The sequence below is a fragment of the Xiphophorus maculatus genome, chromosome 17 (assembly GCF_002775205.1).
Source record: "Xiphophorus maculatus strain JP 163 A chromosome 17, X_maculatus-5.0-male, whole genome shotgun sequence".
NCBI classification, from domain to species: domain Eukaryota; kingdom Metazoa; phylum Chordata; class Actinopteri; order Cyprinodontiformes; family Poeciliidae; genus Xiphophorus; species Xiphophorus maculatus.
Genome location: NC_036459.1, coordinates 1,992,830 through 2,014,125, shown reverse-complemented (window position 1 = coordinate 2,014,125; position 21,296 = coordinate 1,992,830). Strand labels below are relative to the sequence as shown.

At 44.1% G+C, this 21,296-nt stretch overlaps 3 protein-coding genes across 4 annotated transcripts; 1 reads left to right on the top strand and 2 right to left on the bottom strand.

Moving 5' to 3' along the window:
* Positions 1 to 3,452: 3,452 nt before the first annotated feature.
* atp5f1c (ATP synthase F1 subunit gamma) lies at positions 3,453 to 8,268 on the bottom strand. 2 transcript variants are annotated; one of them, XM_014472772.2, is made up of 9 exons: positions 8,173 to 8,268; positions 7,838 to 7,872; positions 6,715 to 6,846; positions 6,430 to 6,637; positions 6,208 to 6,351; positions 5,524 to 5,588; positions 5,277 to 5,432; positions 3,864 to 3,960; positions 3,453 to 3,608 (listed from the first exon to the last, which is right to left on the bottom strand). In XM_014472772.2, exons 1-9 carry the CDS (start codon positions 8,211 to 8,213, stop codon positions 3,605 to 3,607), a joined length of 882 nt encoding a protein of 293 aa, XP_014328258.1. In that variant the 5' UTR covers positions 8,214 to 8,268; the 3' UTR covers positions 3,453 to 3,604. The 2 variants fall into 2 exon arrangements, with proteins under 2 accessions (XP_014328258.1, XP_005809752.1); XM_005809695.3 differs by lacking the exon at positions 3,453 to 3,608 and having other exon boundaries at positions 3,860 to 3,960.
* A 410-nt stretch (positions 8,269 to 8,678) lies between these two features.
* Positions 8,679 to 12,029, top strand: kin (Kin17 DNA and RNA binding protein). The gene is made up of 12 exons (XM_023350299.1): positions 8,679 to 8,899; positions 8,995 to 9,089; positions 9,165 to 9,208; positions 9,309 to 9,431; positions 9,504 to 9,688; positions 9,774 to 9,822; positions 9,916 to 9,961; positions 10,041 to 10,182; positions 10,263 to 10,394; positions 11,109 to 11,208; positions 11,280 to 11,380; positions 11,791 to 12,029. Exons 1-12 carry the CDS (start codon positions 8,786 to 8,788, stop codon positions 11,848 to 11,850), a joined length of 1,191 nt encoding a protein of 396 aa, XP_023206067.1. The 5' UTR covers positions 8,679 to 8,785; the 3' UTR covers positions 11,851 to 12,029.
* itih2 (inter-alpha-trypsin inhibitor heavy chain 2) lies at positions 11,933 to 20,843 on the bottom strand. Its single transcript, XM_005809712.3, has 20 exons — positions 20,625 to 20,843; positions 19,371 to 19,403; positions 19,243 to 19,281; positions 18,628 to 18,800; positions 18,289 to 18,556; positions 18,114 to 18,221; positions 17,535 to 17,663; positions 17,334 to 17,450; positions 17,055 to 17,223; positions 16,857 to 16,982; positions 16,602 to 16,783; positions 16,225 to 16,410; positions 16,010 to 16,149; positions 14,863 to 15,035; positions 14,125 to 14,268; positions 13,941 to 14,054; positions 13,024 to 13,222; positions 12,783 to 12,955; positions 12,356 to 12,467; positions 11,933 to 12,208 (listed from the first exon to the last, which is right to left on the bottom strand). Exons 1-20 carry the CDS (start codon positions 20,718 to 20,720, stop codon positions 12,061 to 12,063), a joined length of 2,829 nt encoding a protein of 942 aa, XP_005809769.1. The 5' UTR covers positions 20,721 to 20,843; the 3' UTR covers positions 11,933 to 12,060.
* Positions 20,844 to 21,296: the final 453 nt, after the last annotated feature.

Genomic DNA, 21,296 nt, shown 5'->3' with positions numbered 1-21,296 from the left:
TCAAGTGGAGCATCATAGTGAACGCTGCAACTCTCCACTTGTGAAGTAAAATCTGTTGGACTCCATCTTCCTCTGCTTCAGAGGACAAATCTTTAGTTTGATGATGTGAAACATTTAAATCTGATGAAAATGAGAAGCAGCAGGAATCTGGAGGGTGTAAATACTTTTCAGAGCTCTGTGTGTGAAATCATTCTGTCTGGACTTTGCTTCATGTCCAGCAGCGTCTCGGTCAGAGAGCAGAGACGCCGTCCCTCTGTCCTCCCACCGGACAGACGGAGCCGAGGCTCAGCCTCCTCTGTCACCTGCTCCTCCATAACCAGGTGAAGCTAATACTGAGGAGATCCTCAGCGCCGCGTCTTCCTGCGTCCTAATGTCTGCAGAAACCACCGAGCTGCTGACACAGAACTGACTGCTTCTTTCCTCTTCCAATAACTCAGAAACCAGTTCCTCCATGAAACAGGAGGAAGGCTTCAGACTGAGAGGAAGAGCCGCTGCGATTGGCTCAAACTTCTCTGCTTAAAGCAACTTTTCTACCTTTTCAGCCTTTTGTCATGTTTCCCTCTTCAGAAATAAACCTGATGACAAACCTTTTAATCTCTGTGGCAACCACTCAGCTGCAAACATCTGGGTGTACTTAGCCCCGCCTTCGATGCTTAGCTCCTCCCCCACTCAGCTCCTTCAGACTAGCCAGCAGCAATTAGCAAACAGCTGCTGAGCTCATTAGGAGCTGCTGCTCAGAGCAACACTGGCAAAATGTTTTGATTATGAATGAAGTAAAACATTTCCATAAGTTCTTATGTAAAATCTGTTTTTAATATCTATAACAGTTTTTAAAAAGTAACTAGCTTCAAACTTTGCTGTCTGTCTTTCTTCATTTGACATATTCATACCAAAAACTCATCTCACTCAAAAAAATGTTTTCCTTTGTGAAAGAGAAACCATTTTGTTCTACAGTCTGATAACATAAATACATTTATTTTCATTTTGTTAGCTTTCATAATAAAACATTTCATGTCATACGTATTTAGAAAATCGCTGTTAGTGGCTCAATGTGAGTTTTATTTTGTAGCATCGGGGGCAGACGTGATTGTTTGAATGGAAGAGGTTGAAACTGGGACAGCTGGATGTTCCAAACTGGTTTAGGAATAAAACAGATTCACCTTTAGCTTCTGGAAAATCACCTCCAACCTGATGAGTCCGGACGCCGACCTTCAAACATCAGGAAACAGGAGGCAGGTTAGAGGGGCGTGTGCAAACACCTGACCACTCAGTTAACCTACATGCTTGAACTAGACCAAATGTTCAACCTTCCAGCTCAACATTTTTATTTTATTTTTTTTCGTTCAGCATCTTAGTTTTAATCAGATCTGGAAGACTGATGGAGGTTCTCACTTTCCAAGATTTTAAAATATTCCTTCTGCTGTTGCAAAAATTAAGACAAACTCTTTGGAAAGTGTTGAGCATGTCCAAGTTTTAGAAGGTGGAGAAACACGGAGAGCAGCAGAAATCCTTCAGAAAGCTTCTCCTCCTCCAGCCTGTTGAAGATCAACTGAGATTCTTCAGCCAAACAAACCAAACCGTTCAGGTTCGTCTCAGTGGAGGATCTTCCTGAACATGGAGGTCAGACAAACCTTCAGGAAATGTCAGGAAATGACTTTTCTTCCTCTAGCTAAACTTCAGGCTCATGGCTTCTGAACTATTTTTGTTTTTGTAACATCTGGTGTCAATTTTATGAACCATTAGAAACATATTTACGTCAGAACATCTTCTCCCTGCTGTGACGACAAGCTGCTCCTCTTTCTCGTTTCATTTCTGAACCCAAGGAAATTCCCAGATTTCCAAGCTCTCCGTTCCTGCTGCCGTCCCCCCTCCCCCACATGCTGCTGCAGCAGGACTGCTGGCCGGTGCGGAGGCTGCTGCCGCTCCGACTGCATTTATCACCGTCTGGCATCGCTGTAATTTCAGTGTTCAGATGCAATCGCTCCCGACTCCCCTCAGGAGTAAACAATAACAAGCTCAAACACAAAAGACAAACAAGGTCTGCAGGACACACACACACACACACACACACACACACACACACAGCAACAATAATATACACCCACCATCTGCTGTCTGCACTGAAACATTTCATTTCTGTCTTCATCAACATGGGAAACCTGATCTGAGCTGAATCTCAACGTTAGCATCATTTTAGTTTAAGTTTTATTTCATAACTTCTGTAAACACTTCTTAACTTTCTATTTGTTGTCAGACACTGCCACCTGGTGGAAACTATGAAAACAGCAACAGGGATCCTCCTGCCTTTAAATCACTCTTAATGATGTGGAAAAAGTTTTTATTCCCTCAACAATCAATGTTTAAACGCGTCACAAAGCAGCTTGAAATTATTTCAGCAGTCTGGAGGTTTTTACACAAATTCAGCCAAAACAAAGGAAACATCTCAAACTTTCACACGTTTAGTTTTTCTGTTGAACCAAAGACTTCCATGAATCCTTTACATAAAAGATTTAAAGGTGGTGAAATATTATTTTTACATTTTAAACATTTTGGAGCTGAAATAAAGAGCTGTAAATCAAACAAGGATTTAAATGACATTTGATGATTTCTGAATATTTGATGTTTTCAGTTTTCCCGCGGTTAAAGTTTAGTTTGTGTTAGTTTAGTTTATTGATGCTCACCCAGTCTGAGGATCCTCCTGATCAGATGATTGATTCCAGCAGCTCTGAGTTTAACAAGCTGCAGAAGCGCAGAGGAACCAGGAAGACCTGGACCAGAACTACAGGTCCAGTTCATAGACATAAAATACTAGAACTCATCTGTGGTTCTGGTCCAATTCAGAGTAAAAAGGACCAACTTTAAATCAGTTTATTCCTGAATGAAGTGATTTCTATAGAATGAGTCAGGTTGTTTGGATCCATGGCAGACGCAGCAGTTTTCCAGGTTTTCCAGGCCATGATGGAACCAGCATGTTGGACATTCATGGTTCTGGATTTTATATTTCTTACTTCTGTAACCACGACAACAAGACGTTTTTACAAGTGCCAGGATCTGATCAGCATCTTGAATAGCACCTGAACGACTCAGTCTCTCTAACTGTACAGGTTAAGAGGAGCAGCAAAAGCAAAGGAGGTGGATTAGCAGCTGCTAACAGCTGATGGAGTTACTGTAGAAAATCAGCTCTGCTGCCTGGAAGTGTAGCTGTTAGCATGTTACAACAGTCTCCAGTCAGAGCCTTGTTTGGATTTGCTGCTTGCCTGACTGCTACTGGAGATCCGTCCGGCCCGCAGCATCACTACCAAAGTCTCTGTGGAGAAACTTGGATGATCAGTTATGATGTTTAAAATCTCTTTGGGATGAAGCGTTTCTGATTTAATGTGGACCAAACGTTGACAGCAGATTGTAATTTTTTTGTTTTATCTGATTAATGTCATTCAGAGACAGGAAACAGATCCAGGTTCTGGTTAGAGCTTTATTTTCTCCACATATTTTACAAACAGAAGCAGAAATCTTCATTAGACTCAAACAAACATCAAGTCTGCAGCGATGGAACAGAATCCACGGCCCGGTCCGGTCCGGAACAGAATCCACGGTCCGGTCCAGTTTATCTGCAGACAGACCAGAGCCATCAGAACCAACCAGAATCTGAGCAGAAGCTACTTCCTACTGCTGCAGCTAGCTGCTAAAGCTAGCCTAGCACCACACCGCTACGCCATGTTACCTCCTGTTAGTCCCTGAGTTCAGCAGGAGGAGCAGAGAACAGTTAGACATGCAGGAGGAAGTGATGAAGAGCAAACAGGAAGTGATGAAGAGGAGCAGGAAGTGATGAAGAGTGAACAGGAAGTGATGAAGAGCAGACTTACAGGGCTGCAGCTCCAGAGATGATCTCAATGAGCTCCTTGGTGATGACGGCCTGCCGGGTCCGGTTGAAGGTCAATGTCAACTTATCGATCATCTCAGCTGGAGCAAAACACAAAACATGGAGTCAGAGTGGAGGACGGAGCGGATTGGAGCGGACCAGAAAACATCCCACTCCATCAGAGATGATGGAGGACAGACATGTTGTCTGTTTTCCAGCCACAGCCGTTTCCATGGCAACTCCCCCTTAACCCTCTATGGCATGACTTTTTATTTTTGTGGGGAAGAAATATTTTCCTGCATTCTTTGGGAGCTTGGTGGTCCCTAATTACATGTCAATCATAAAATCGGACTCTGACACCTCCTGGAACCAGATTTGGGTTTGTTGCCTCAGGGTAACATTGGTCTAGAACACCAAGATTGTCTACACTGATTATGAGAAATGAAATACAAATCAAACAAAAACTATATTCATAAAAGAACTATTTTTTGGACAAAAATATGTCAAAAATCATGCCCCCCAAAAAATAAAATAAAGGAGCAATGTGAGGTACAGCTATGTGGTTTGTTGCCTGAGGGCAACGCCATGCCATAGAGGGTTAAATCCGTCCAGGTTTAGTTGAAGTTGCAGCATCGCCTTTTATTTTGAAGGGCCAACTTTTCAAAATAAAGTTGAAAAGTTGGCCCTTTTCAACTTTTATTTTGAAGTAGTTAGCAGACTTTTATTTTGAAGGGCCAACATAATCTCTGTGTTGTAAACCAGGGTGTGCAGCCTGTGGTTCTGGCCAGAACTGGCTCTTTGGACATAAAAAGTTCAACTGGACATTTTTCAGTTTTTTATGCAATAATTACGTTTAGTTTCCACAACAGAATGATACTAAAAGTACAAATCATTTTTATTTAAATTATTTTTCTTGCTCTGACGCTGGAAAATGTGCAAATATCAATTAATTATGAGAAAAAAAGTCAAATATTTAAACCTAAAAATAAAAAGTTTAAAAAACAACAAATTTCCTGTATTAAAAATGATAAGCACGTTTTCAGATGTGATGTTGGTAGAAACGGCTCTTTGGATTGTAAATGTTAGACATCGGGTCAGAACCATTAGTGACGGGAGAGAAACCCACTGGGATTCAAACCCCCAACCTTCCTGCTACAAGGCAAGGAGGGAAACGATTACATCATTTAATTTGAAATGTGGAATCTACATTGGAAATGATCTAGTCTAGGTTTTATTTTGAAAGGTCCTAATAATCCTGTTATCAAGATTTTTTTTTACTTGCCTCATCTATGACATATTAATGCTTTTATTTTGTAGTATCTCTAACCTTTCTAACCAAAGCCCATATCAGTTTGGTTCAGCAGTGTGCTCAGTTTCCTAACGTCCTAGTTCAATCATTCCAGAGGTGTGGCCTTACATGCGTTCTTGCTGGCGCTGTCCATGGCCGTCATCCTGGCGCTCTGCTCGCTGGTGGACGATTCCTTCAGCGCCAGATAGAGAACATTCACCAGAGCAAACTCCTGGTAGTTCCTCAGAACGTCGGCATCGATGTCGTCATAGATCCCCAAGTTTTCTATCAGGAGACCAGACGGCATCAGAACCCAACAGAACCCAAACAGAACCCCTACAGCACCGGGACCAGTCAGCAGAACACGGGCCGGTACCTGAGGAAGCCACCGTGTCGATGGAGAACACGGGTTTCTGATCCGTCTTGTAGGAGATAACGGACCTGCAGGAGCAGAACAGGTTCTGGTTGAAAACTTTGATCAGTTATTGAAATAATCAGCAAATATAGAATAACCGCTAACTGGAGCAAACGGCCAGAATATTCACATCAGAAAAGAGTACAAATAAAGAAATATGTCATTTGTATCCAAGATAAACAAAAAAAATTAAACTTTTTTCTGTAAATGTTTCAGCAAAAACTCATCAAGTGTTCGTTTAGCTCCAGCAGGTTTAGATTTGCTAAAGGAGGCAATAAAATGTTTCTCATTTCAAAATGGAAATTAATATTTACATAATCATCTCTTGTATTTCTAATATCATATAAAAAAAGACTTAATAAAAAAATAAGTAATGAAAGTTTGTCCTCTCAAAGACAATAAACATTAATATTTTAAAGAATATGAAAAACTGGAAAACATTTTAAATATCCGGAATAAAAACACAACAATCAAAATCAAACAACAGAAACCAACAAAAAACAGACTACGAAACGTCTCTAAAGAAAAATGCCTTTCAAAAATATTAATCCCAGGGACAGGAGTTACGGATCTCATTTTAATGCATCATATGATTTCATGGTTTAATTAACGGCTAGCAGCAGGCGTTCTGGGCCGGGTCGGTACCTGAATCTGTTGAAGACGATGGATCCCCGGTCGAACTCGTACCCAGAGTTCAGCAGCTCGGCCGCGATCACAGAGGCGTCGCCGAAGTTGGGCGGCTTACGGCCGACCTCCTTACAGTTCAGCAGGATGTGCTTCCCATGAGTTCTGACGAAGAGAAAGTCGGGCAGAGGTCAGGCAGAGGTCCATCAGTACCTACAGGCCCGGTTCTCCAGCGGCTCTCACCTGTACAGCAGGCCCCTCAGCTTGTCTCCCACGTTGATCACCATCACCTCCTTGCCGGCGCCGGTCAGGTTGGCGATCTCGCTCTTGATGGTCTTGGCCACGCCGGAGTGGATGGCGCCGCAGAGGCCGCGGTCAGAGGTCACGCCTACGATCAGGTGCTTGGAGGCCTTGTCCTCAGGGGCCTTGATGTCGGCTTTCTCATACAGAGCTGCAGGAGCAGAGTAAGAAACGCTCTCAGTCTGAGGCAGAGTCCGTTTGGACCGGAACCGGGTTGAGATGGCGTACCGAGGGCGCCGGTGCCGTATACCCGGGCCGGCTTCAGCTGCCGCTCAGCACGAGCGTACTTGGCGGCGGCCACCATCTTCATGGACTTGGTGATTTTCTGGATGTTCTTGATGGACTTCAACCGAATGGTGACTAAAAAAAAGTCAGTCAGTCAGATCCGTCACCATGACAACAACAGTTTGATGTGATAATTAATAACTAGATCGGCAGTTTAAAATCAATTTATATTATTTTTTAATTAACATAAAAAATGTAAATTAAAGTAAGTTCTGTTTATGAATTTGTTGGGTCCAGAAACTAAACATTTGGACGCATCAGTCCAACTCCAGCATAAACGAACCGAAAACTGACATCAAGTCTCAACATTTATGAATTTTAATATGAAACCTGAATATTCAGCAGGCTCTAATCCAAAGATGATAAACAACTAACCTGAGGTGGCTAGCTCTGTTAGCATAGAGCTGAAAACTCACTTTATAAACAACCTGATGGATGCAGCTAGTGGGACGCAGAGGAAAGGAATCTAGAAAAGCAACAATTTGTTGGCAAAGCGCCTACAAAGTGGTTTGAAAAGTATTTATTTTACTGGATATAATTACAGATTAGATGCTTCAACCACTTCCAATTCAAACTTCAGCAAAACAGAATTTAATATGACATATGCATAACTAAAAGAACACAAATTTTTCCTTTTTAATCATCTTTCAAAATAAAAACAAAGCAATCCACAATAGTCATGTTATAAAATTAAATAATTTCAATGTACAAATAAAAAGAATACCATTTGCAAATGAAATTATAGGATGAGATAAACGCTAGTTTTACTGATTTATGCAGGGCCCCTGCCAGGGCCTATTGAAACGCCTGATTTCAATAAATCTATAATAGATCAAACTCCGATATGAAACTTCACCAAAACAGATCAACATAGTACAACTTTGGCCTCCACCAGGTGAAAACTTGCAGAAAACATTTATAGAAAGTGTTTCTGGGGCAGTTGTGTAAATGTTCAAAGCATTTCCCGACACACTAAAAGAGAGCTGAAATTAAAATGATTATACTTAGATTTATCAGATTTTTGTATTTTAAAAACATTTCCACGCAGTTTAAGGGGATTACTTACTGTCCTTCAGGGTAGCCATGTTCCTGACCTGCCCACTGTGGAAACAAACACCGTCAACAGTTATTGTTTAGCAAGTATAACATGATAATCAGCTCATTATGATGTTAACAGGAGGTAAAAGTGGCTGTTTAAGTTTTAACGTTCAGGGCGACTACGTTAGCATTAGCCTCAGTTCCATTCATTAGCTGAGGCCTACAGGTTAGCGCGTCCTTCCGCTCAATAACTCCCCGTTTCACTGTCCTTGCAACCCGGACTGACTTCTGCTTCACGTCCGCTTGAACGTCACACATAGAGCAGGAAAAAATAAAGACTTTGGTGGACTTAAACAGGCTCACCATTGTGGGGAGAACACCAACGCGCTGGTCCTGGCGAACATCCTTACCGCTATGAAGGTCAGACAGGCAGGACTGCGCGTGCGCAAAGTCGAATCAAGATGGACTAACGCTGCCTTCAGAGACAGACGAAAATGTTGGTAAAATGAATTTTAACACTGTGGTGCTGGTGAGTGAAATGCTCTTTTTAAATGAAGTTAAATATTTACTCGGTTTCTATCATAAAATTAGTCTTTGAAATCTGGCAAGAGGAAGTGGAAGAAAATAACGGTTATTATTTATTTTTATTTTATTATTTTTTATTACCATTATCCATATTACGCCACACAAGGTCAACAAAGTGACTTTTTCATTCAGTCAATTCGATTCAAAAATACTTTAGGTGTAGTGCCAACTGATTTGGATTTCTGTGAATCTAATTTAACATTATTACCATTTACCCACGCTGATAAACTGAAAATTATAAATTCCAGGGCTTATGAATGCGGCACCAGTAGTCTCGCGAGTTTTCAAGTTCTTCGAGAGGTAATGGCTGCTAGTTTCCTGTGTTGTAGCGCTGTTGTCCTGTTTTCAACGGTGTAACGTCTGTTTTTGGGTCGTTTGAAAGGTGGTCGCCATGGGAAAAGCGGATTTTCTGTCCCCCAAGGCGATTAGCAACCGAATCAAGTCCAAAGGTCTCCAGAAGCTGAGATGGTACTGCCAGATGTGTCAGAAACAGTGTCGAGACGAGGTGAGAGTTTAATTAGCTTCATAGGAGTTGGTGTGTGATGCGTTCACTGCCAGCTGCTGCTGCTCTGACTTAAACATAACCTGTTTGTGAGGCAGAATGGCTTCAAGTGTCACTGCATGTCCGAGTCCCACCAGAGGCAGCTGCTGCTGGCCTCGGAGAACCCCACCAAGTTCATGGACTACTTCTCCGAGTGAGTCCGTCACCATGACAACGCCGTAGCATCTGCTGCTGGAGGTCTGTTTAACGGTGTCGTTTCTCTCTACAGTGAGTTCAAAAGTGACTTCCTAGAGCTGCTCAGAAGACGCTTCGGTGAGAAAGTCACAGATGTTCTCAGAGATACCGAAGTGTTTCTGATTGGTCCCTTCTAACTGTTCTGATTGGTCCATTCTTCCGGTCCTCTGGTTTACAGGAACCAAGAGAGTCCACAACAACATTGTCTACAACGAGTACATCAGCCACAGAGAACACGTCCACATGAACTCCACCCAGTGGGAAACCCTCACCGACTTCACCAAGTGGCTCGGCAGGAAAGGTAACCGGTTCCTGCTTTGGTTCTGGGTCCGTCCGGCTCCATGTCCCACTAACCTGTTTGGGTCGCCGGCAGGTTTGTGTAAAGTGGACGAGACTCCTAAGGGTTGGTACATCCAGTACGTGGACCGCGACCCGGAAACCATCCGGCGCCAGGAGGAGCAGGCCAGAAAGAAGAAGCAGGAACTAGATGACGAGGAGAGGAGCGCTAAGTTCATCCAGGAGCAGGTCCGAAGAGGGATGGACGGGAAGGAAGCCGAGGTGAGTTCTGACCGGCCCGAACCCGACTAGATGAGCAGAACCAAAGCTGCAGAGATCATCCTTCCCTCCTCTGTTTCCCCTGCAGGCCCAGTCCGTTTACACAGAACTCAAACGTGAGAGTGAAGAAGAGAAAGGTTGGTGTTTGTTCTGCAGGGCGATCCGGGTCTGAACTGGGCCCGAACCAGGCCTCAGACAGAACCTAATGTCTTACTGCTTTTCTCTTCCAGTTGCTTTCAACCTGAGCGCTCCGGTGGCAAGCTCGTCCAGGTCCAGGTACTGATACCCCACCGATCCGTCATGGCTGCTTCCGCCCAACTTCCTGTCTTCAAACCCGCTCTTTGACCTCTTCCAGCTCGGTTCTGGGTGCCAGCTCGGTTCTGGGCGCTCTGACAGCTCCAGCATCCTCATCCTCGGTCAAACGGAAAGAAGCACCGTCCGGTTCTGATTCCAGAGGGGAGAAGAAGAAGAAATCGGCTCTGGAGGAGATAATTGAGGTTCTGGTGGTTTGTTTGGTTTCCACTGATGATGATGATGATGATGATGATGATGAAAGTTCTGATCGTGTTCTCTGCAGATAGAGGAGAAGAAGAAGAAGAAGCAGTTGTCGGCGGTCAGGACTGATTACTGGCTGCAGCCCAACATCGTCGTCAAGATCGTCACTAAGAAGCTGGGAGAGAAATACCACAAGAAGAAGGCCGTCGTCATGGTAACAGCTGGGCGATAAATCAGTTTTATCGATTAATTGAAATCTTTGGTTTTTACAGAATCTGGATTTTTTCCCCACCTATTCTCTCCTCTGGTTCCCACAGATCAGAGTGATGTCACGGCGGCCATCTTGGTTGACACGCTGTTTATTTACAGTTTGGATTCAGTTCAACTTTACGGCAAATATTAGGGCCATACTACAAATTTTTTCAATTATGAGAATAAAGTCTTAAAGTAGTACTTTTACTATAACTCTTGCACAAAAAACATTAAAATGAGGAATATTTATCATCTGTGAAGTTATATTTGGTTTTACAGAAAAGGAAACTTTTAACACTCCAGCTTCAATTATTCCCAGTAGCAGATCTTTCAAATAAATTCAGTTGTTTCCACCACAATCGTTTCAAAGAAAAAACCAGACAGTTGCAGCAATTGCATCATTTTAAATAAATTTAAGACTTTCCTCTGGTAAAAGTTGTCTTAATTCTGCTGTCATAACTATATTCTCATAATTTAAAAAACTAATTTTTTGCTGTAAACTGACAAAAGGGATGACTGAAATAAAAGCAACTTTTTAAACATTTCTGTAATTTGACACTTCATTTTTAGAAAACAAGAGGAAAACCAAATTAAAATCTGATCTTGTCTGAAATAAATCTAGACTTTCTTTCAGAGCTGTTGTGGTTCTGATCCTGTGGCTCTCGTCCGTCTGCAGGAGGTGAAGGAGAAATACGGCGCCGTGGTGAAGATGATCGACTCCGGGGACAAACTGAAGCTGGACCAGAACCACCTGGAGACGGTCATCCCCGCTCCAGGTCAGCCGCCGGCTCCAGCCCAGAAGGTTCTGATCAAATGATTCCAGGTTCTGACATCTGGCCTCCTGCAGGAAAAAGGGTTCTGATCCTGAACGGGCCGTACCGGGACACCGAGGCGCTGCTGGAAGGGATCGATGAGAAGAAGTTCAGCGCCACGCTAACGCTGGACTCCGTAGGTTCCCCTCTTCCTCACCCAGAGCTGGATCATGGTCACGTGTTTCATAGACAATAAATCAATATTATATATCGCTACAGACACATGATCAGTATCTGTAGATAATACGTCCGATAGAATATTCAATAATTTCACCGAACTCTGATCCAGAACCAGAACTAAGAAAGGTTGGTGGGATCAACTAACTCACTCACTCCCTGGTTGCCTAGCAACAGTCTGTAGAGTGACTTTAGCAGCAGCAGATTAAAGTATAGAAAATATTTAAATCTCCAGAGATTATGACCTAAATTGTGTCCTCATCTGTAGTAAAACCATCTGAACTAAAAGTTCTGTTTTCTTCAATCGTGGAATATTATTATAAATATTCAGATTTTTTTTAAGGTTAAATGTTTGTGTCGTGTCCCCAGGGGCCACAGAAAGGGGACATGGTGGACATCGCCTATGAAGACTTTTCCAAACTGGCCTGAACTGGAACGCTCGTCTTGCTGCGGGACTCTACCGTGTCAGAGTTAATTCCCAGATCTGTACAGAAACAATCAGGAAGAAATGTTTGGTGGAATTATTTTTATTTTTTAACATTAATGGTTGAAAATGTACACTTTGTTCTAATAAAGTCGGTAAGTTTCTCTGTGTGTTCTGTGGAAAATGATTAGAAATGAGAGTGGTGGAGAAACTGATTAGACCGTCTGAAGGAAGCTGTTCAGATCCGGCATTATGTAGTCGCCATAGCGACCGTCGATGAAGCCTTTGCCGCTGTTGTGGACGAACCAGCAGTAGACGTTGGAGCCGCGTTTCCGGTCGTGTCTGAAGTCCTTCTGCCAGCCTCTGAAACACACACACAGTAACACACACACAGAGTAACACACACAGTAACACACACACAGAGTAACACACACAGTAACACACGTTCCTGACTTTAGGTTAAACTTCAGTCTGGGTTCACTGAATGCAGCCTTAAGTAACAGGAAGTACCTGGTGACCCGCAGCGTGTGACCTTTCACCTCCATGGTGGCCTCCTCCTTCAGCGGGTCGGGTCCTTCATGGACATCGTACACGCTCACCTCAGGCTCTTGGGAAAACTGCCCTGTTTTACCACAAATTATTCATTTATTTCAACTCAAGAATGGAAAGCCAAGCTCTTTAGGAAGAAAAAACTCAAATTTCATAATTTATATCATTTTTCTTCTAATAACTTATTTTAACCCCTTTTAATCTTCCAATAATAAGTCATTCTCACTTTTAATTGCAGTACTACTACTGACCACTAGGGGTCCAAATGCTTTATGCTGTGGTTGATTTTTTGCTCTCACATTATGAAGAGAATTATAATGTCATTGTTATTAATTAATGAGGGTTATAGAGGTGAAGGCAGAGCCTTGTCCAGGACTGGGAGTCGTACCTATGAGTCCGTGGACCAGTGGAGAGTACTGGTTATTACTGGGAATGTAGAGACCCAGGAAGTCCACGTTGACCGGATGTTTCCTCCACACCCGGTGGAGCAGCACCGTCACCCGGATGCTGTTGTCGATGGTGACGGTGACGTGGGAGTTCTTTACGATGGAGATCGTGACGCTGTAGCAGGAAGCAGAACTCTGAGGACCAATCAGAGCAGAGCAGGAAGCTGGTGGAGGCAGAGTTACCTGTCCTGGACGATGTCAGCCGTGGCGCCCCAGGTGAACGAGTGGCTGCTGCGGCCGTCGGCCATGTAGATCCGGTCGGTGCCGACCTTCACGCTGACCCCGGCAGGCTGGTGGTAGACGGAGATGATGCCAAAGTAGGAGCTGACTCTGTTTTTGTGAGGCTGCTTGGAGCTGATCAGCTGGCCGTTCACCACAACACCTGCACACAGCATGGAGGAGAACCCCAGGGGTGTACTAACTTTATGTCAGCTCCAAAGTTCTCATGGAACAAAAACATGTTGTGTTTAAAAACTGAAATTACAAAAATATTGTGATTTCTTTGCTATGAGATTAAATAAATCCAAAAAGTGTTTTTTCCTTGTTAAATGAAAAAGTCCAGTTTGCTTTTTATTTTAATCTCTATAATATTTCATCTGTGTTCATCTGAAAACACTTCCTGTATCAAACCATTTTGTAAGTAGAATTTGATTTAAAAGTCATAGTTTTGTCCAAATTTATTGCTGAATTGTGGTCAAGCGGGCCACTAAAGGCCCAGGAGCCCTACTTTGAGCACCGTTGGGTTAGATGTCAGTTCTAGGAGCTGATGGAGGGAAAACAACTAACATGCTGCAGTGGTGTTATTTCCACTCTACCACAGCCTGACTCGGTTCTGGAGGAGTTCTGGTCCGCTCTCCGGTTGCTTCAGTTCATTGAGCTCAAACCGAATCTGAGGTTTATACTTTGACTAGGCCATTGCTGCACCTTCTCTTGTAGATCTGCTGCTGTGTTTGGGTTCATGGTTCTGTTAATGACACAGTTTGGGCCGCTGTTACCCACCTAGAAACTTTGTTGCTACATTTAGCAACTTTTAAGAGAAGAAACCAAACCGGGCTTTCTAACGACACCAGAATACCAAAACATTTCCAGTTGTCCTGCACCTGTTCCCATGTCAGACACCAGGCTGAGGATGTGGCCCGGTTTGGAGTCGATGTTGAAGCAGACGTCCATGTTGCTTCCAGGCAGGCGAATGATGAAGTGAGGGTCTCCGTCCACTGGATGACAAACAAAGACTCTGAACATGGAAACTTGTTTCTGCAGCCTGCAGGTGGATGCAAGTCTTACCCAAGTTAACTGTTGGAGGCAGGGCCGTCTCCAGGGGGCCACTCAGGACCTGACTGGAAGGGGTCGTGATGGGGACTTGGACCCAGGGAGGCGGAGTGGCGTAGAGCATGCTGATGGACGGAGGACCAGACAGAGTTTGGACGCCTGCATTGGTCACAATAATAACATGTTTATAATCGACATGCAGAGAAATGTTAGTCAGTTTTAAGTTTTTTTCTCAGCAGCTTCTGGAGGAGGAGACGTCATGAGGGACTGATCAGCCAATCAGAAGCTCTCTTCTGCTAACCTGAGAAATAAGTCATTGAACACCCAAAGTAAATTCAGTTCAATGTTTTTTCTAAACACTTTGCTTAGACTCTGGAGGAAATCCAAAACATTCTGGTACTGTAGGTATAATACATCACTGTTCCTCTGAAACAAGCAGTCAGTTACAATAAAAGACCAATAATAATCACTATTAATTAATGACTGAATATTTTAAAGATTTCTGAATTTTTAAACTTTCTAATTAAGATTATTTGTAGAGGAAACATTCAACAATCTCGACTCTCCAGCAAATCATTTGTGTGACGTTTCAAACTCGTTTTGACTGGACTTGAAGTCTTTAAGTGGAGAAACCTTGTGTGTGTGTGTGTGTGTGTGTGTGTGTGTGTGTGTGTGTGTGTGTGTGTGTGTGTGTGTGTGTGTGTGTGTGTGTGTGTGTGTGTGTGTGTGTGTGTGTGTGTGTGTGTGTGTGACCTGAGCAGCAGCCGTGCCTGGGGTCCCGGGCCGAGTCGGCCAGCAGCCTCTCGGTGGCGTCCTCGCTCTCCACCAGCAGGGCGGTCAGCGGCGTCACAAAGCTGTGCTGCAGGGCCAGCTCTGTGATCTGCTTGGTGATTTTTCTCTTTTTTCCAACTGTTGTAACCAGAGACCTGCAGGGGGAGCCAGAGAGCAGCTGGTAAAGACGGATACACAGAATATTTAGAAAAGAAAAAGCATGCTGTGTTGTTGTGCAGAGAGGTGAAGGCGTCTGGTTTGACCCTGGAGGTCAGGGTCCTGTACATGTCCTCTCTGAACCAGCTGCTGGACAGATGGACTCACACTGACTCTACATTCAGTAAACTTCGGTTTACTGAAAGGTTCAAGGTTCACTCAGTCAGACTGAGGTGTTTGTGCTGATAAGCTGTTTGGTTTTGTGCATATGGACCAAACATCAACACTTTGGTTCTTGGTTGGTTCTTTAGATCCAGATCTGCTAACCTCAGTCTGGCGGCCATTTTGATTCCAGACCAAAGAGGATTTCTCCTTCAACCCTTCCAAACAGACATACTGGTTCAAGGTCATGACCTTTTACCTTTAACCCGAATGAGGCCTGAGGTGAAGATGTTTTTATATATATTTACAGGGACAGTTATCAGGTTTTTTGGGTTATTTATTTGCTTTTTTGAAGAATCAACACAAATTCCTCATTAAGAGAAAATAAAGAGGAACTATAATGCAAAATTCACATTTTGCACATTTTTGTGCTTTCATTTGAGTTTCTGCTGTTTCTAAAAAGCGCTCAGATTGTGCATGATGTCTGGAAAATGAGCCATTTTAAAAACCTTCACAATGTAACATCACAAGTCAGCAGGCACTGCCTGTTACCAAGCAACCCCACTGAAGCTCAGCCGGTTACCTAGCAACACAAGAGGAGTTCCAGCATGTTTGGTCAGCTGGTTTTTCCACTGTACTTGCTGTACAATGGCTGCTGGAAAACACAAGTGTTTTGTTGTCGACTTACCATCCAGAAACCACCTACTGCGTTCTGGTTGGTTGCTTAAATGTTCCTGATTAAACAGACAACCCTCAGCTGTACCATGTGACCCAGAATATCCATGTGAACATGTGATGCTGTGGGCCTCACCTCTCCCTGATCAGCTGTTTAATGGTGAGGTAAGCCCACATCTGCCTGGAGAAGCCAGTGAAGGAGTGCTGCTGCTTGGCCAGCTCCAGGTCCAGCTCCGTGATGTCAGCCTCCGTCTCCAGGTTGAGCTGCAGGCTGGCCTGCAGGCAGAGACGTGGACATGGACGTCAGCAGGTGTCCAGAGCCCCAGTGACGTCTCGGTGTGTCGAACTCACAGCTGAAGCAGAGGTGAAGCTGGTAAGCGTGTTGCTGTCTGACAGCTGCACCTTCCCGGCCACCACCAGCTCCGAGCCGCCGAAGAACTTATCGAAGTGGCTCTGGGTGACGTCGGTCACCGTTCCCTCTGGGAAATGGACGGTGACCTTCTTCAGCAGGGGGGACGACACCTGGCTGTAAAAGGCCTGCAGAGACAGGGGAAGACAGGGGAAAAGACTTTTTAAACTTCAAAAGTTAGATTCTGATCTTTGGGTTAAATTGAACTGTACAAGAGTAGATTAGTGTGGGTTGGTAAAGTCTGTGGGTTCAGCAGTTACCTACTGCTAATGAAAGTAAGGCATTGCTTAAGCAGGTGTTGTGTAATCAACTGTCTTACCCGGATCTGCTCAGCTGCGTCGTGGTTGGCGTAGATCCTCTGGGCCATGCCCCTGTTCTCCATGGCGATGCGCTCCAAGAAGTCGTAGTCGACGTCGAAGCCGATGCCCAGCGAGAAGAGAGAGAGCTCATCTGTCATCACTCGCTTCACGTTCTTCTGGATCTTACTGAGCTTGATCTCTCCTGCAGGGAGCCCATGTTGGATCAGAACCTGCTGCCTGAGGTTTACGGCTCTTCGGTTCCGGTGGCCTCCTACCTACGGTGGGGTCTCCGTCAGACACCAGGATGATCATGGAGACGGAGCGTGGGTCGACGAAGCCCTGGCTGTTCGCCCTGACCAGCATCTGAGCAGCTCGGATCAGCGCCTCGTTGATGTTGGTGCCTGTCAGGAACATGGTCAGCTGTTAAGGGAGCGGCTCCTGGCCCGGCACCGGGTCACACTCTGCCTCTATACCTCCGGTGGGTTTGATGTTCTGGACGTATCGCTTGGCGTCGGCCACCTGCAGAGGAGAGGCGGGAAGCAGCTCCTCACTCCAGCAGCGCACGTTGTGGTTGAAGTCGATGATACTGAAGCGGTCTTCCATCTTCAGGTCGTCCAGAATCGCCTTCATGGCTTCCACCGTCTACAGCAGAACCTCGAAGCTCAGTGCATTCTGGGAAACGGCCACACGGTGGCAGCGCTCCACAGAAACGGGAAGAATGACGACTTTAGAGGTCAACAGAGGTCACTTACTTGCTTCATCTTGACCCCCCACATGGAGCCACTGACGTCAATGACGAAAACGATGTTTTTAGGAAGAGGAGAGAGGTTTGAAGGAGCAAAGAAATGAACAAAATAAAGATCTGACACCTGAAACAGAGAGTCATGATCATAATCATCTCTGTTTATGTTTGAGGAAGTGGATGTTATTTCCTGCTTTGGGTCAAAGTTCACCTGCAGCTCCCCGGCGTTGCTGTCTCTGGTCACGTCGTATTTGACAGAGAAGATGCCGTCGATGGCGCTGCCGGAGCAATTCTCACATTTTCTCTGCTGATGCAAATTTGGCTTGAAGACAACGTGAGCCTGAGAAAAATGTAAAGATTATAATTTCTATTTATAATGCCTGCAAACGTAGAAATATTACGAGCTTCAGCCTTAAATGCATAAAATATACGATGTCCACTATTAACCACAGTGAATTAGTTCATTAATGTTATTAATAGTAGTTAATTAATATTTATATATTTAGACCATGCAATAAAGTAGTAGCAGTACTAGTAGTAGTACTAGCAGTAGTAGTACTAGCAGTAGTAGTAGTAGTAGCAGCAGTAGTAGTAGCAGTAGTAGTACTAGCAGTAGTAGTAGTAGCAGCAGTAGTAGTACTAGCAGTAGTAGTACTAGCAGTAGTAGTAGTAGCAGCAGTAGTAGTAGTAGTAGTAGCAGTAGTAGCAGTAGTAGTAGTAGCAGTAGTAGTAGTAGTAGTACTAGTAGTACTAGTAGTAGTAGTAGTAGTAGTATTCTCTTCCAGGTTACCTTGTCTTTGGTGGCTGTGACATGGATCAGATTTGCAAATCTCTCTCCCAGAGTGTTTGGCGTTTCCAGCTTTGAAATTCCCTTCGGCTCGTAGAGGTAGACGTCCACCTGGGCAGGAGTGGGGTCAGAGGTCAGAGGTCAGCAGAAAGGTCAGTGTCGGACGCGGGTCTCTCACCTGGAAGTGCGGAACCGGCCGTCCGGGCTGCAGGAACAGGTTGTGCTGGTACATGCCCAGCCGGCGCTCCATCATCTCCTGGTAGTGCAGCTCGAAGGCGACGCTGCTGCCCGGCGGGACGTGGACCTCCGTGGTGAAGGTCTCCAGTTCCTGGGCGTTGGTCCTTACGATCCCCGCCGCCTTGTTCCTGGAGCTGGCCTGGGCGTACAGCCGCCGGGCCAGCGCCTTCTCCTTCACCGAGCCCACGAACGTGATGCCGTTCACGTTCCTGCAGAAGGAGAAGAAGAAGAAGTTGGCCTCCCGTCTGCGAGCTGGCGGAGGACGCTCCGTCGGTCTCACATGGTGAAGTTGGAGATGAATGCCCGTTTGGGGATCTGAACGTTGAAGCCGATGCTCTGAGCTCTGGAGCCGGAGTTCACCACCGAGCTTCGGACTGAGGTGTGGGCGAAGCGGGACGTGATGCGGCTCTCCACCCGGTAACTGTTCACCGTGATGTCATCGCCCCGGACGGCCTGCAGGCGTGGAGCGGAGCACAACGCACCGACAAGGAAGAAAAATGGAAACAGAAAATACAAAACTGTAATTAAAACAAAATAAAGTTAGAGAAGAAAATAAAGAAGCGTGAAAAATAAGAATTCTAAAAATATATATGAAAATAAAACTAAAAGTTGGAGCAGAAAATTTAAATATATATATAAGATAGATATATTAGTGTCTCGTTACATTTCTTCACTTTTTAGTCTCAAATGTGAAAATAATCTTTAGATTTTGTTTCCATGCCTCCTAACATTGACAATTAATATAAAAAAATAAAAATATGTCAAACAAAGGGAACTGGACTCAGACGTTCAGTACCGGCGGGTCAACGCGCGGCCTGTCACGAGGAACTCCTCAAACAGTCGGATATTGATTACTAGATAAGACTCAACTCTGCCACAGTGTTCGGCTCTTTACCTCTACGGTCTGGTCTTCGTCGCTGGTCAGCGCGGCTCTCTGGAAACAACAAACAACACAACATGAGTCAGCAGCAGCAGGCGGCTCCCAGCGGCCCACTGGGTTCGGATCAGAACCGAGGAACAAACCTTCTGCCTCTCCTGATGAAGGTCGACTCCAGGCTGGTGGACAAAACAAAAACAGACGAATAACAAAAAATCAGAGCTGTGAGGCACAAATATGAGAAGAAACATTTTAAACTGATTTTTATGAGTTGAAATAATAAAAATGATTCTGTTTAATTTGATAAAAAATATATTTTTGTTTGCAGATGAACAAACGGAACCAGAATAATGAGAGATTTGAGTTTCACATGATTCTGATTCTCTGTGTCTGAAGGAAAGTTTTACTTTTACTTTGTTTTCTGTTTCTGGTTGATCTTTCCTAAATAAAATAGTTTAACCAAAGGAAACAATGATTTTATTACATTTTATCTTCTCAGAAAATGTGATAAATTCAAGAATTATGTATATTTCAAAACTGACGGAACATCATGCTAAGTTTGACAGGAATAAACTAATAAAGTTATTATTCAGTTGAGAGAAGTTCTGGTTTCATTCACCTGAAAAACTTTATGAAAATAAAAAAAACAAACTTATAAAAGTAAGTTTATTGTACTTTTTACTTTTATTTGAGTAACATTTTAAACTGTTGATACTCTGACCAGACTGATTTTAGACTTCACAGATTGAAACATCAGATTTATGTAACTGATTACAAAGTCGACCTTTGACCTTCAGAGCCACATAAAGCTGGTTCCAAAGTGGGCCTTCTAGCAGCTGCAGAACATTTCCAGGACCAGAGACTAAAGTCTCAGATCAGAGAAACTCATCCAGGCTTCAGTTTCTCTTTAGTGGCTTTGATTCCTGCAGCAGCCTCTTCACAGGTCTGATTGACAACCCAACGGTCCAGAACGCTGCTGCTGGAGTTCTGACTAGAACCAGGAGGACAGAGACACCACGAAGTTCTACACCACCTGGTTCTACACCACCCAGTTCTAAACCACCCGGTTCTACACCACCTGTTTCTAAATCATCTAGTTCTACACCACCTGGTTCTAAATCATCTAGTTCTACACCACCCAGCTCTACATCATCTAGTTCTACACCACCTACTTCTAAACCACCCGGTTCTAAACCACCTGGTTCTACACCACCCGGTTCTACACCATCTAGTTCTACACCATGTCTGCATATTAAATTAACAGTCTGCTTACTGTGATCCCCCAGGTTTTAAACAGGAAGATAAACTGATTATTTTGTTCTTGGTTTTCTCTTGTCCTGCTTGTTTTCTCTGTTTGAAATAAATTGATTAATTTTAAATAAATTCCTGTGCAGCCTCACCTCCTCGTCCTCCCAGTCTCCGTTTATCACAAACTCAAAGCAGCAGCTGTGATGAAGGAGCAGCAGCCCCAGAGCGAGCAGCAGCGGACGCCTCATGGTTCCACGCTCATATTTCTACACAAAACTAGAAAGAATAAAACAAGAGCAGCGAGGAACGGCAGCGAGCTGAGAGCCGAGGTTAAAATCCACCAAACTGATCCGATCGACTCCAACCCGGTCAATATTTACTGAGCTGCATGTAGGAACACAGAGGGGAAGCAAACTTTGACCCCTGACCTGGAGGCGCAGGACGAACGGCTCCCTGTTAAACACACAGGTGTAATGCTTCTTTTGACCACAAGATGTCGACAGAGGCTCGCTTAGAATCTAAACCTTTACGCTGCAAAAGCACGAAAACTAAACAAAACTTTTATCTAGTTTTCAATGCAAATATTTTATTACACCTAAAATAAGACAAAACTAACTTACAAGTAACTTTTCAGCAAAATATAGGAGCTTAAGTAAATAATTATTTCACTTATAACAAGTCATTTTCGCATAAGTAACATAATCTGCCATGAAAGTAGGACTTAAATATAAAAATATTTATCTGCTTAAAACAAGTTTCTGTTGAAAAGTAACCTGTCAGTCAGTTTTCTCTCATTTCCGGAGTACCGACATATTTGCACCAGA